The sequence below is a fragment of the Amblyomma mixtum genome, chromosome 5 (assembly GCF_055824585.1).
Source record: "Amblyomma mixtum isolate Tamu chromosome 5, ASM5582458v1, whole genome shotgun sequence".
In the NCBI taxonomy this organism is placed as follows: Eukaryota; Metazoa; Arthropoda; class Arachnida; order Ixodida; family Ixodidae; genus Amblyomma; species Amblyomma mixtum.
The window spans coordinates 1,745,180-1,759,786 of NC_143016.1; the positions used below are offsets into that span (position 1 = coordinate 1,745,180).

The 14,607-nt window shown below is 47.1% G+C and overlaps 1 protein-coding gene across 1 annotated transcript; it reads left to right on the top strand.

Moving 5' to 3' along the window:
• On the top strand, positions 1-5,306 carry Ssb-c31a (single stranded-binding protein c31A). The gene is made up of 5 exons (XM_089542996.1): positions 1-146; positions 479-604; positions 1,067-1,159; positions 3,230-3,338; positions 4,986-5,306. Exons 2-5 carry the CDS (start codon positions 542-544, stop codon positions 5,063-5,065), a joined length of 345 nt encoding a protein of 114 aa, XP_089399122.1. The 5' UTR covers positions 1-146; positions 479-541; the 3' UTR covers positions 5,066-5,306.
• Positions 5,307-14,607: the final 9,301 nt, after the last annotated feature.

Consider the following 14,607-nt stretch of genomic DNA (forward strand, 5'->3'; position numbering starts at 1 on the left):
AAGAGCACTCGCTCATAATACGGCATTCGCATTGCTAGCGCCACAACGCACTGTTTCTGTTCATGCCGCGCGTTTACCGGTAGACCGGTAGACCCACCATTAATTGTGCCTTCGTAGGTTGGCGTCTCACGCCGTTGTAATCTCAAGTAAGTACTAATGGGGAGTTCATTTTTTGGTATAAGCTGGACCTGACAGTACTGTGGCGGGTAGCTTGAAGTTCGATCGCAAGGACTTAATTGACTGAATGTTCGTCGAGTGCGGACCTTAGGCCTGTTAAAACCGGCTATCTCATGGTGCTCGGTTTCAGTGCGCCAGTTGTAATTGCTCATGAAACGCGGAGTGCATAACGGTTGCAGTCTCGGCGTTTTACATGGCAAAACAACACAACTACGTTGCTTAATTGAAAGTGGCGTATTCGCTGCACGACTTCCTTATTGAATGTCCGCTAATTTTCCATTTTTTTCTTCCTCGTATGCAGCTTGCGCAAGTGCACATCGCTCACATTAGCAAGCTACTCATCTAGTCACTCCTATCTCACGTCATGTCTTCGAAGAAGAGGTCAAAGCTTGAGTCGGACAGCGATTCTGACTCCGGTCCTGAGGACGTAAGTTGAGGCTGCGTTCGCTTCAACGAGCGTCGCTGACCCCATCGCGCTACTTAGATCGCACTTGCAGAGAACGTTGTATACGTGGCCAGCGCGGCAGTTATACCCGCTGATAATGTCACGAAAGAAAGCATGGTTGACTGGACACATCCTGTACACTTCACCCCTTTTGTTTCATGCCTCAGTTTTTATTTTCGACTAATGTGTTACAATGGAAACACTGCCGCCTCCAAGCTTAGAGCGAAAATGTTGAGCTTATTGATAAGCAAGTATCGAGTGTCAAAAAACAGGCGTTGGCGCGTTTCTTGCGCCAACACAAACGATAAATAATGAAAACGAGGGGGGTAAAACCGAAAAGCAGCTAATGCTCATTGCAGTGAGTGCTGGATTTATTCAATGCGCTGGCATTATTCAGTGAATATCCGTACGGTGCAGAGTATACATTTTCCTTATTATTGGCAGAGGAATCCTCCACAAAAGAAGGGGAAGGCTGCTGACAACAAAAGCAAAAGTGGTGCATCTTCTTCAGGTGATAATGAAGATGGCAAGTTCATGGTAGGTTACTTGTCCATTTGATTCGCTGAGATTTATTAATTTTCACGTCTATGTACTTGCCTTTTATAGTGGCTTTGGTCACAAGATTGGTATGAATCAGCTTGTGCCAAATGGTGAAGGGAGGCACTTAGATATTTTTCTCTGTTACGCAAGTTAATCTGTGGCTTACTAGCATCAAGCAGTAGCACAAGGTTGACTTGCCGCTCCTTATGGAAAACTGTTTAAATAGAATAATTTAAAATTAAAAAGAATCCACAGCTCTTTAGCAGTCGTTTTGTATCTTTTAAGTGTTACAGTTCTGGCCAGTACATAAGTAGAAGATGTGTGTGTAGCTGGTTACGCATTGTAATGGGATGAACGGAGTGAATTCATACAGCTGTGGCACCACAAGGACAAGGACGGAAACAGAGTGACGACAACACAAGAGCACTTGTGTTGTCGTCACTCTGTTTCAGTCCTTGTCCTTGTGGTGCCACAGCTGTATGAATTCGTACCAACTTGCCCAATTCTCAATTCTTTTGAACGGAGTTCATTTTAAAAATAATGTAGTGTGCAAAATGATGTTCCAAAGGCGCTAACTTACTAAAATGAACACTGCATAAAGCTTACTGCTGTAGAATATACATAGGTGAAAGCAGCTCAAGCTGTTTGTCCACACTCACTTCAGCCACAATTTTGAGAGCTGTAGTTTCTTTCCTAGCATAATGTACTGCTGGCTTTTGTGGAGATAGAGGATGACACACTGATGCTTGCGCCATCGCAACACATATGGAGTCTTAAGTGTCCTTTGAATTTTTTTGTCTGCTACTTCATCATCCTCTTCTTTCAAGTTTTCTTGGGTAACATGGATTACTTGTCTGCCTGTCCAGTCATGTATGCAGTGTTTGCTACATGTGTTTCTGTATACATGGTTTTCTTTTAAAGATGAGTGTTTTTTACGAGGTGAGTGTGGTCGTGGATTGTTGTCCAAGTGGGTGCTGTAGTGTGGACGCAAATATTGGTGAAAATCTGGCATGTGTCATCGCCAGGATGCTATGCCACCTTTTGGACAGTTCCCAAACTTGGCATTTCACCATTCGGCATATGTTTCACAGATGGCAGCACTATGCCATCGATGGAGTACTCGAAACAAAGTGTAGCATCTTAGTATCACTGGCTGTTTGTGGCATAACAGCTATCAGAATGAGTTAATGCTTCTCAAAGTGAGAGAGATTGGATAATTGTCTTCTTTAAAATTTTGGGGGCATCTGTCATGTTATTTTATTGATGACTTATAAGTTGCCAATCTGAGTCTGTTGTAGTTTATTGAGGTACGGACTAGGAAGAAAGAAAAGAACTAAAGGGCTCCTTGCTCCTTATGTATTATCTTGTTCTAATATTCTTCTTATCATCTCTAATTAAATGCTGTAAGGGCTGGTGCCGTCACTGTACATTTTTGCTGACTCGAGAAATGAGGGGTGAAGGCCAAGAATGCATTTTTGCATTAAAAAGCAGGATCTTGATTTGAACAAGGGTCATAATTTTGGAAGTTTGTCAGGTTTCGTTGTGTTACGTTTTTTTTTGTGTAAATTAAGTGCGTCAGGAATGTGGCTTTATATATTTCCACGTTCAGCTCTTTGCATAGCCTCTGATTAAACAGCATTATCAACCACCATCCTGTTATTTGACATGTTAAACTAATATTGCAGGCCTTAGTTGAGGCCAGCTGGAATGCAAGACTGGCCATTTGACTGTTATGGGCTCAAAGACAGCCGAAACGCAGCACATGGGTGGTGTATTAGCTGTGTTTACAGTTTTGTTTTATATAAACGTGTTGTCTTCATTTTGTACCCATAAAGATGCTGTCTTCCATCATTGATATCTTGCATGTAAAACTAGTTTCCTTGCCTGTGTACTGTGCGATGTCAGTGCACGTTAAAGAACCCAGGTGGTCGAAATTTCCGGAGCCCACACTATGATGTCTCTCATAGCCTGAGTCGCATTGGGGCATTAAACCCCATAATCCATTAACCAAACCTTGTCACGCAAGAATTTTACTGATTGCTCCTTTGGCGCCTTTGTTTTCATCAGATTGGAAAAAAGCGTTATGTGACCGTACGGGAATTCAAAGGAAGAGTTATGGTCGACATACGGGAATACTACGAGGACAGCAACTGTGACCTGAAACCTGGAAAAAAAGGTTTGTTACATAGAATGCTTTGCCTTTATTTGTTCCCTCCTGCAGCTTCTCCTGGCACTGCCGTCCATGGCAAAAATGCCATGGAATCTTCTATTAATCGCTGTCCTTGTCATGGTGCCTGCGGTTGGCTGGTTCAGAATTTGAAAGTTATCCCACCTATAGAAAGGTGCTTGTTCTATATTAATCTGTGCTGAAAAAATGGCTCATTTGTTTTTGTTGTATGGCAGTTTTATGTATGTGTTTTCACTCACCCTGGTAGCACTGCTTCTCACAAAGCGATGGGAACTGTTTGGCTTTATTGACCTTAAAGTGCAGCACTGTGCGTACTCTTGGTTAGGGCCTTAGTGGTATACACTTGCCATGAAATGGGTGCAGACCTTGCCATGAAATGTCTCATCCTCACATATCTCAGTGACACAGATGACTAAGCTTATCATGATTTCTTGCTGTGGTGAGCGTCAAAAAAAAAAAAATGCTGCCACTTGCCCCCCAATGTTATGGCAAGAGGTCACTAGTTGGTTTGCGGAGTAAACCAACAAAATGATAATGCACGGCATAACGAGCTTGATTATGGTTGTTATGGTAGTGGGTTGTTAGTTTTCCATTAAATTAAGGGCATGTGTGCATGGCGTTTGACCCCTGCATTTGTTGGCGCTGGCCATTCCCATTAGTTGCATCCCAAACAAATGTCTATTTTGCGGTCGGGGAAATGCTTGTGTGTGGGTTTAATTGTTTTTAAAGTGCACTACCGACTGAACTTCTGATTGCTGCATGCATTTCATGAGGTTGGCTGCATTGTGTAGTTTTTGAGAGTGAATTTCCTTGATGCAGCGTTGAGCGCAGATTACTTATCATTATCATCATCATTTATTGTCCCTTAAAGGCCCTGGGTTAGGTATTTCATAGGGGGAAGGGGGGTAACGAGTAAATTATGCATGTGGTCATCTAATTATACAGCGAAATAAAAAGCAGAGAGGCAAGGTAACATTCATGATGCTTCATGACGTTGGTGTTGAAGTCTAGAGAAAAGGAGAATCGTATAGAGAAGCAGTGTCAAAAGAGCGATTGAGATAATGAAGTTTGCTGGCATAAAGTGGCTGCAGCTGGCATACAACAGTGCTATTTGGAGGTCTGTGGGACAGGCTTTTGTCGTGCAGTGAATGTGGTTGAGCTGATGATGATTATGTTAGACATTAAATTAAAATACATAACGTTTTCTCTGCAGACTGCTCAGTACTTCACTGCACTGACTAGAGCACTGGTGTTATGAAGGAAAACACAAGTTTGGCAGCATACTTGGTACCAGATCCCTTCGTTTCATAGGCTTTGAAAACCATTTGTCGCCGGTAATGCTACCCATAAGCATTGATCAATTACCGAGGGCAGCATTTCAGAATGAAAGAAAATTGTTTTTAGCTTGTGTGGTTAGCTGCTACGATATTGGCGATGTCTTGTGCTCCTAAACAGGCATTTTAATTTTGTTTAAGCTGCATTGATGCCAATTTCTGTTTGCGCTGAAAAATTCTTTGGATTGAATGAGAATTTGCTTAATTTCATGAGTTTATTCATGTGTTTTGTGTCTGTTCATGTATTTCTAGATGCTTGAAGTTGTAGGTAATTTGTGCTTTCCTGCATTTTCACTTTCAGGCATCTGCCTTCAGCTGGACCAGTGGAATGCACTAAAAAATCAGATTGATGACATTGATGCTGCCATACGGAAACACTAACTGTGTAATGTTGTGAGCAAGTTTGTTTCGCACAGTGATTTCCAAAGTTTCACGACAAGCAATGCTTGCATTCCCTTGACGCATATCCTGAAGCATATGAAATTTGTCATCTCATGCATTTGTCAAGCTGGCAAATGCTTTTTCAAAGCTGTATAATGTTAACGAGTAAGTTTATTTCTTTTGATCTTCTTAAAGAGGAATTTTTTCCTCTTGGCTTCAATAAAATGTGTTGTGCATTTTATGTGGGCTTTGGAAGCAGAATGTTAATTGTAGCCCGTCCAGTGGGACTGCAATATTGCTCATTCTGATTTGTTGAGTTCAAAAGCCTTGATTGGGACTACTGTATCGAAGAGTGCTGCCTGCACTGATCATTAAAGGGTCCGTCTACTGAATTTTATCGACCATATTTTCTTTGCGGCAACTGATAGCTCTTTACTCAAATTACCGTTTAGCCAGCTGTGGTGCCAAGAAGTGCGGTAGAACATTTTAAAATAGAATTTATTGATGTGGGAACACATCTGTATGAAATGGTAGTCTCATTTGGCAACCATCTGGATTTCTGCCGCGCGGCGACAAACATGGCGGCGCCCGTCGAAGCCGGACCTCTCGCTTCGGACTGAATTCTCGTTGTTGCTGCCTTTTTCAGTGCTTTCACTGGCCATAAATGGGGCGCCGGTCTTTCGCTTCGTCTCATCTCGCCTATAAGAAAACATATAAGAGATAAATTTGCTTTATTTTAATAATTAGAGTGACGATTCTGCCGCTCCTAGGCGTAAGTGGAGAGTCGGTGTGTTTACAGCAATGGTTCCCGTCCTGACAACCAGATGGCGCCACTATAGGCTGAGTTTATTTTTGCGTCTCTGCTAGCATACGCTGAACTAAAAGTGGGAATGTGGCTGCGTTTTGCGTACGTGTGGCTATAAATATTCATGTGATTCACAGAAAAAGCGAGCGGTACGCCTTCTACAGTTTACTAGAACAAAACATGCGTTTCTCTGACATTGGGGCATACAAACGGTATGTAGTATATTCACTTATGCTTCTACAAAAAAAAGACTACCACCTTCTTGAACAAAATGAACGTTTGGGGTCGCCACCATGCATTTTTATGCGACTTTTAACGCCGAAGTAAAATATAAATTGCTGCCTAAACCGGGAACAGTTCCCTCGTTATTGATGTTATAGGGTGCCAACTACCAGAATATGCCATTATTTACACACTCATCTCGGTGAGTAGACTGACCCTTTAATAGTAATTTTCCGACTGCAAGTATATGAGGCTTCAATTTTTGGTAGGCTGTGCTTTTGAACGTATGAGGACAAATTCATGCAAGCTGCAGTTGTCTGTCCAAGGTGTTTCACCTAAGACTGTTTGCAGCCGGGCAGCTGGGAACCGAGAGGGACATCACTGTTAGCATACTACCTACTGGCTGCAGGTCCAGCTCCTGCAGAGCACTGCAATCTTGCTGGACGCAGAAAAAATTCTGCTCAGGGCGTGCTTGTGAACAAAAAAAAAATGTGTCGTGGTCGAGAGCGGCGTAAGCATGTAGTGCTTCTCAGTACCAGCATAGCACTTCTGAAACAGCCTCTTTTCAGTTCAACAGACAAGGGAAGAAGTTAAGTCTAAACACTGATCCTGGTCACGGCACTAGTTAAGTTTATTCCATAAAATGTTGGAAGGGCCAATTGGTCTGATCGAATGCTGGACACTTCTCGCCTTCGTCCACTCGTCCGGCGACACATTGCCGGTTCGGGCAGCCACTCCAAACTTCTTGACAGAAAAAAAAAACTGATTTATTGAAGACTGGAGCAAAATACAAGTACTAAGAGAAAAAGCTGTTTAAAAGAAGGGCTGTAGAAAAGCGGCCGAGACTGAGACTCTGCGCGCTCCTTCCGCTCTTTGTTTGCAGTGGCTTTTAATCCCTTCGATAATTGGGCGGAGCTCTAGTTAATCTGCTCTCGACCAATACCGCTGCAATGACACTGTAGATACAAGTGGGCGGAGCCCAGTGCTCGCCAGAGCCCGACTCTGGCGGACCGCGCACTTTTACTGGAACATGCAACCTATACAGGCGCCAGTAAAGTCCACTGCTTCACTAGACAGTCAGGGGCTTCAGTAGTCGCCGACCTTACTGACCCCCACCCACTAGAGAGCTCATCTCTTTTCAATGGGAAACGGTTGTCGGCCCCTTGCGACCCCGACAAGGCTGTTCGCAGTCTTGCTCCACAATCCCCACGGCCTTGGGCAGCGCCCGAAGCGCGCGACGCGCTGTCACCATTCCTAACCCCTCCAGCCTTTCCAACGGACACGGCAGTTACTGGCGAAAGGTGGGAAAGGAGGTACTGGTGCCGTAGGCTTCTAGCTTAACAGAAGGAAAAAGTTATCTTTCAGTTATCTCTAGAGCCAGTTATCTTTTAAAAAAACGTAATTACCCTGTTCATATCCTAGAAAAAAATATACTGAAGTAGGAGACTCTGGTGGGCTACTTCAGTATATGTCTTCTCCCCCGGACTCTTCTCTACTTCTTAAGAGCAAGGAACAAGCGGCACTCCTCTCTGTGAACTTGATTACCCTGTCGACATGCTAGTCTCGAGCCTGTGCCTTGTCTGTGCTTATGTGTGCCTGTCGTCTTGATCTCTTTGTGCAGTTTTACTCGTTGGCTTCAGAGGTACCCTTTTAATCTGGAACTTTACTGGCAACTATATTTGTGATGTGCCTCAATAATTTTAGCTGTGCCTCCGTCCGCTGTGGCATTTAAGCAGTTGCTGAAGGTGATGCTTGGTGGGAGCTCGTGTGGATTCTTCACGTTTTTAGTTTTCAGAATATTTTCGATACAGCGCAGAGTTTGACCGACTTAGAGCCTTATTCTTCTTTGGTTAATTTATTGTGGTGACGTGCTAGTGAAGCATTTCTGTATATCACGTTTTTCTTGGTATTTTCGTGGGAATCCTTTGTGACAGAGTTTGAAGCTGACACCTATTTCATGAGACCATACTGATAGATGCATTAAACTTGATGGCTTACAGCCACGTTATTTACATATGTTCGTAAACACATGAGATTCGTAATGTTGAGTTTATACCGTATTAAAATGTAAGCCGTTTCACTAAGGGAACCATGAGCCGTCGCGTGGTTGAGGTCAGTCCAAGCTCACAGATCGCAGCGGCCGGTAGAGGAAGATGAGAAGTCAGAGAGGGGTGGCAATGGGAAAAAACTTGGGGGTACTTCTTGCCACATTCTGAAAGAAAATGTGATAGCACTTGAAGTTGGCCCTCCTCAGAAAAGGGACTAAGGCTTATTAGTGAGGATCAGAGGGTGGATTCGTATTGAAGGTAGGGAGTAAGTAGGGGGAGAAAATGGAGGGACGCTGTCACAGACAGAAGAGCGAGCGGCCGACGCTTGCGCATGCGGCGCCTCAAAAGTAATCGGCCACGAGTGTGTTTTTCTCTCCTCGATTGGCTGCAGCATGGGAGGGAGCTCAATGTACCCCTTGCGGGCAGCCAGGGAATAACAAACCGAAAAACCAGCCAGCGTATAGTTGGCACAGCAGCTGCCGTGCCGCAGTGCTGTGGGTCATGTGAAGAACGTTCGTCACGTTCGCGAGGATCGACGTCGGCGTGGGCAAGATCCTAGTTGTGCTCGCCGCCCGGCAAGAAGCCGATCGGCGGTGAAGTTTGAACAGGGAACGACGGGCGACGAAGGCTTCGCAGTAGCGAGAACGCCATCGGCGACAACACGAGAGGGCAGACTTTAAACTTTCGGAACTGTCGTCCCGCACGAGGTTCTTGCTATCGGAGGGCCGCGCTGGAGTTAGAGCATAGGAAGCGTCCATTTCCTTAGCGACGAAGGCTTCGTAGTAGCGAGAACGCCACCGGCGACAACACGAGAGGGCAGACTTTCAACTTTCGGAACTGTCGCCCCGGACGAGGTTCTTGCTATCGGACGGTCACGCGACGTCGTCCTCGGGCTTACCGCCACCAGCCGTATGCGCTGTTGCATAAAGTCACTCTGTTACACAGCTGCTAGCGCCACATCGTCGTCGGGATGAGGAGGAGGAAAACTGGCTTAGCTCGGAAGCGAGCGCAACGACGAGGCAAGCGGTGTGACGTAATGCAGATGGCGCGATGAGCGCGCGGCCTTTGGCAGCTGCGGCGGTTGCTAGGCAACAGCTTAAGGTCGGTCTCTGGGCCTCCTCGGAGCACCGCCACAACGAAATCTCAAGTTCGTGGCCAATGTAGCTTTCGTTACAAAAACTTTGTGGCCAGAACTAAGGCTCGGTGCAAACGCGCGCTTGCTCCGCTAAGGCCCGTTGCTGATCTGCCGAGCCCGAGCGAAGCCAAGCCCTGCGGGAAGGAGGGGAAGGTAAATAAGTAAAGGTAATGTGTTCAGTATCTGCCCTGATCTCCGGACAGTGAGGTGTGTCACGCCATCCAATGTTGCAGATCATTAGGGTGAGATGAGCGTTCGAACTTTGGGAAGGACGTGTGCTGTGCTTGATTGGTTGGGGCGAAAAGTGCTCGGTTTTCTCAGATGTATTGATGGTCGGCTATTTGATTTTTGTATGATACGACGTCTTTTGCTGATGTTGGAATGTGCCACGGAATCGTCATTGACTCGCGCAGTTTCGCACAAATGCTAACAACACTTACTTTTTAGCAGCATTTGCTTTGGGGCTAGTTGGCTCGTGTTTAAAGACACACAGCGCATTAACGTAGACGGGGCAAGCGGTTGTGCCGTCTGTATGCATGTATGTTGTGTTTGTTTTTGGGGGTTTAACATCCCAGAACGCGTCTGGCTATTACGGACGCCATAGTGAAGGGCTCCGGAAATTTCAGCCACCTGGGGTTCTTTGTTTTGTATGCTTCTTTCAATACCTGGCATCAGGAAGAAGGCCGCTTTATCGCCGATAGAACTATATCAAGACACTCTTGAATATTTCCATGAGCACCATGCAAAGCCGGTGCACGTCTACACCGACGGCTCAGTGAACCATAACATTCTTCGGGGCTCTGTGGTCATCCCTGCAAGGACTACAGAAATCAGAGTTGGGACAGCTCACCAGACTTCTTCGATGGGTGCAGTACTCACCGCTCTTCGTGTCGCCGTTAAACACATCAATCAGCAGCGCCATCAACAGTGGTCTATTTTCACCGATTCCAAAGCTGCCCCCCAAGGCTTACACGCTGTTCCTCGCCGTGGAGCCCATGAACAGCTTGTCGCGGAAATTCGACAGATGCATCACTCTGCCATCAATGCAGGACATGGCATTATTTACCAATGGCTACCGGGGCACAGCGGCATAGCAGGCAATCGCCGCGCGGATGAGGTCGCGCGAGCTGCTCACCAGGACGGCGATTTTGTGTCGATTCCCCTTTCGACATCAGACGCAGCAGGCAGGCTTCACGCACTTGCGCGGGACATCACGATTTCCGCGTGGAATTCCAGCCAATTGGCCAAATCACGTTTAAAATTATTGGACCCAGATCTGAAGAGAGAGAGAGAGAAACAACTTTATTTACCCGAGCTAAATACGACGTCTGCTTAGACGCCGTCGATGGGAGTGGTTCCGGAACCTCTTCACGGGACCCATATGCGTCCCTGGCCGCCTGGCCCCTGGATATCAGGACGAGCTGGTCTTGCACGGCGGGGCTGGTTAGCAAGGTCTCCCATCGCTCGGTAAGGGAGGATGAGGGATGGGGTGGGGTAGTGGGGCAGGTAAGAGGTGGGGGGATTTCCTTGATGAAGTTGCATACTCCAATGACATGTTGGAGCGTGCCTAACTCAGTCTTGCAGAAATCACATTACTTCTGGTACCTTTCCGGGTACATCTTGTGTTGAAGGTAAGGGTGCGGGAAGGATCCTGCCTGTAGATTGCTTGCTGTTCTCTGGTAAGCGATTTGTGAGGATCGGGGTAACGTCGCTTCTCCGTCTTTTAATAGTTCGTAATTTCCTTATAACTAATAATGGACTGTGGCTCACCTTCCTCTGCCCGGTGTTCCATCTCTCGGGCGAACTGGTGGGCAAGCTCGTTGCCCTCCAGCCCAGAGTGAGCCGGTGTCCATATCAACTCAACTTTCCTTTTAGGAAAGTCGCGTTTACTTTTGAGAATTCCTAGGGCCTCAAGAGACACCCACCCCTTTCTGTAACTGTTATACGCCTTTTGCGAGTAGGTGACAATTCTTCCCACTTTGGGCTGCGCGAGTGCAAGCGCTATCGCGGCCTCTTCTGCCACCTCTGGAAAAGACGTCTCAGCAGGTTACGAGCATATCCCGCGTCGTAACTGCCAGCGTGGCTTTCGATTAAAACATGGGTAACGAAGCGTCTGTGAAGAGAGTGACACCCTGTTCCTCTTCTTCTATTTTCTCTAATGTATCCGTCAAGGCCGCTATACGAGCCGCTCTGCGGCCGTCGTTACGACCCGGCCTCATGTTTCGAGGCAGCGGTTTACTCACGATTTTATGCGCCCACAACCTGGGTAATGGTCCCGTTTCCTTCCGGTCTGCCTCTTGCCAGCCCAGCTTGGCAAGAACGCGACGTCCCGCCGAAGTTTGACTGAGCCGGACTCTTTGATTAGACAGATGAGCTTCTATTAACTCTTCAACGTCGTTGTACTTGGCCATGCCGAGAAGCTTGTCGGTCGAAGAATACGTCGGTATGCCCAGCGCCATCTTGGTTGCCTTGCGTATAATGATGTTCAACTGGTCCCTGTCTTTCTTGAGTAACTTCAGGTACGGCGCCGCGTAAACGATGCGTGACGTCACGAAGGCCTGGACGAGCGTCAGTGCATCGTCCTCCTTGAATCCTCTTTTTCTGTTCGTTACTCTTCTGATCATGTGCGAAATTTGTTCCGTTGAAACCTTGATCTTGGCGACGCCCCCGCCTTGCCGTTGTTCTGGAAGATGACACCCAGAATACGTGCTTGCGTGGTTGGCGTTATGTTCGCTCCGTCGATGGTGATGCGGACGTTTTCTTGGTCTCCTTTCTTTCTTCTTGGTTTGATGGCGAATAACTCCGACTTCTGGGGCGAGCAACTGAGGCCGCACGATTGAGCGAACTCGTGCACGGTCTTTGCCACTCTCTGAAGGGTCTCCTGCATCCAACTCTCCGACCCTGCCCTCGACGTCCACACGGTGATATCGTCTGCGTAAAGAGCGTGATCTGTGCCCTCTGTGTCTTGAAGCAAAGTCGGGAGAGGGAGGAGAGTCAGGTTGAAGAGAAGCGGCGAAAGAACCGACCCTTGCGGGGTGCCTCTGTCTCCCAGGGCTATTGGTTTCGACTTCTCTTCTCCAATTTTGATTGTTGCCGTTCTGTTGCTTAAGAAATCCTGCACATACTTGAAGGTGCGCTTTCCGCACCCCGTTTGGCGCAGGGTACGGAGGATACTTTAGTGTGTAACGTTATCAAAGGCCCCCTGAAGATCGAGCGCCAGGAGCTTTGGCTTCCAACCGGCTTACCACGACATGAAGTCCTGCATGTGCCATCTGCGGGTATGACGAAACTATATCCCACAGTCTTTTTTGACTGTCCTGCCTACAGCTACAGTGGCTATTCCAGCCACTGTACTACAGCGCCGAAAGGCAGTCTCTCAGCCGTGCGCTGGAACGTCTGGATCCGCGCCCACTGACGGAAATGAAGATTTTCGCCCATTGGCCGCGGCGATCGTCGGCGGTGAAGGCCTCCAAGGCACTGCTCCGCTTCTTGCGAACTTCTGGCCTGCATAATGGGCTGTGACTTAACGAACACTGACTTTCCATGCGACTTCAATTTTCTGTTGCTCTCCTTTCTCTTTCGTTTTTGTTTATCCCCCCACTTCTTTCCCACCGTGTAGGGTAGCAAACCGATTATTCTTCCGGTTAACCTCCCTGCCTTTGTTCTTATTCCTCCTCCTCCTATGAAGTAATCCGTCTTTAGCGCTTCCTTTGAAGCTTTAACATGGATGAAGTATGCACTTTGCCTTCATTTCTTTTTGCGGAAGACAATGCCCCGACTACCAGCCGCTCCATGGTAGTTGCGCGGCCGCTGAACGTTTTTGATTCGCAGAATATTTTTGGAGTGTTAGTGTCAATTTCGCAAGCGTTTTTCCACGTGAAGTGGCTATGGAAGTGCGTGCTTGTGTAAACTATAGCACAATTCGAAATGCTCCCTCACTACATCGCATATTCACGTTACTGATCGCATCGATGATATTGCAGCTGTTTTCCGACACTCATGGCACATCACATCAGACCCGTCGCGGTGGCTCAGTCGCTTTGGCGAGCGGCTGCTTATCCCAAGGCCGCGGGATCGATCCCGGCTGCGGCAGCCGTACAGTTGAGGCGAATACGAAAAGCGTGCCGCAGTGCTGCGCGATGTGAGCGCACGTTAAAAAGTTCCAAGTGTCCTAAATTAGTCCGGAGCCTTCAACTACGGCATCCCGCAAAGCTCGTCTGTCGCGTCGGGCCGTTAAACCCCACAGTTTACTATGCAAGTGCAGTCTAAACACAAATAAGCATATATGGGAGTAAAAAAGTAAGCTGTCCTCTAGCGCACTCCCTTTTAGTGGCAGGGTATAGTGCGCAAGTTGAGGAGTAGATTTGTATAAATATGTGGAATGCTTACTCTTGGCAACGGAGGTATATTCCCACTGCAAAGCATATATAACTTGATGCAGTGAGCAATGGATAGATTGAAACCTTGGTTAAATCTTCGTAACTGCTAGTGTATCATGTAGATATGCCGAATGCGATGAGTGCCTGCATGCAGCATCTTCGGCCTGCATGCTGTCTTGTGTGCCCCTTCACGTGACGGGTATCAAAAGAGCGCAAATAAATGCTAGAGGCGTGTTCGTTTCTCGGAACCAGTCCCGGCAGGGTGATACGTGGTGTCGGAAGTGTGCGGAAGCCAGTGTTACCGTGCCCATGGTAAAGAAGAAGCATGTAACTTACGTGTATGAAGCCACCGGAGCCGCTGCACTTCACCGGCGAAATCGATAAGCACTGGCAACTTAACAAAAGTTTGAATTTCAATTTTTCTTGCTTGCTTCCGAGCCCGAAGAAGCAGCCTCGACAGGATGCCGCGAATATTACTTTACTGCTGCTTTACTGCTGAATATTACTTTACTGGCAGGCGACGACGGGCTCGAAATTTACAACAGCTTCGGCGACGAGGAGAGCAGGGAAAGTTATGCAGCTGTCATCGCAAAGTTCGACACTTACTGTGCAGCGCAACTAAATGAAGTGCTACCTGTTTCGGCAACGCGTCCAAGCTGCAGGTGAGCCACTCCAACAGTTTGTCAGGGATCTGAGGAAAATGCTTCGTTCCTGCAACTTTGGTACAGTGACAGAGTCATTCATGTCGTCACCAACTAGTTTTTGGAACCAATAATGATAAAGGCAAAGGCTGCTGCAGGATAACAAACTTACCTTAGCTAAAGAGGAGGGGTGTGGAAATGACTCGCGCAGAACGAAACATGGTCTCGACAATAAAGACAGATTGACGCTGACAAAAAACGAGAGCAGCGCGACGAACAGCCTGTAACGTACAAGTGCCGCAGGTGTGGACG

Coding starts and splice junctions, on each gene's coding strand:
- Ssb-c31a (XM_089542996.1), top strand. CDS start 542: ATGTCTTCGAAGAAGAGGTCAAAGCTTGAGTCGGACAGCGATTCTGAC. Junction 1,160..3,229: donor ATGAAGATGGCAAGTTCATG/GTAGGTTACTTG, acceptor TGTTTTCATCAG/ATTGGAAAAAAGCGTTATGT. Junction 3,339..4,985: donor CCTGAAACCTGGAAAAAAAG/GTTTGTTACATA, acceptor TTTCACTTTCAG/GCATCTGCCTTCAGCTGGAC.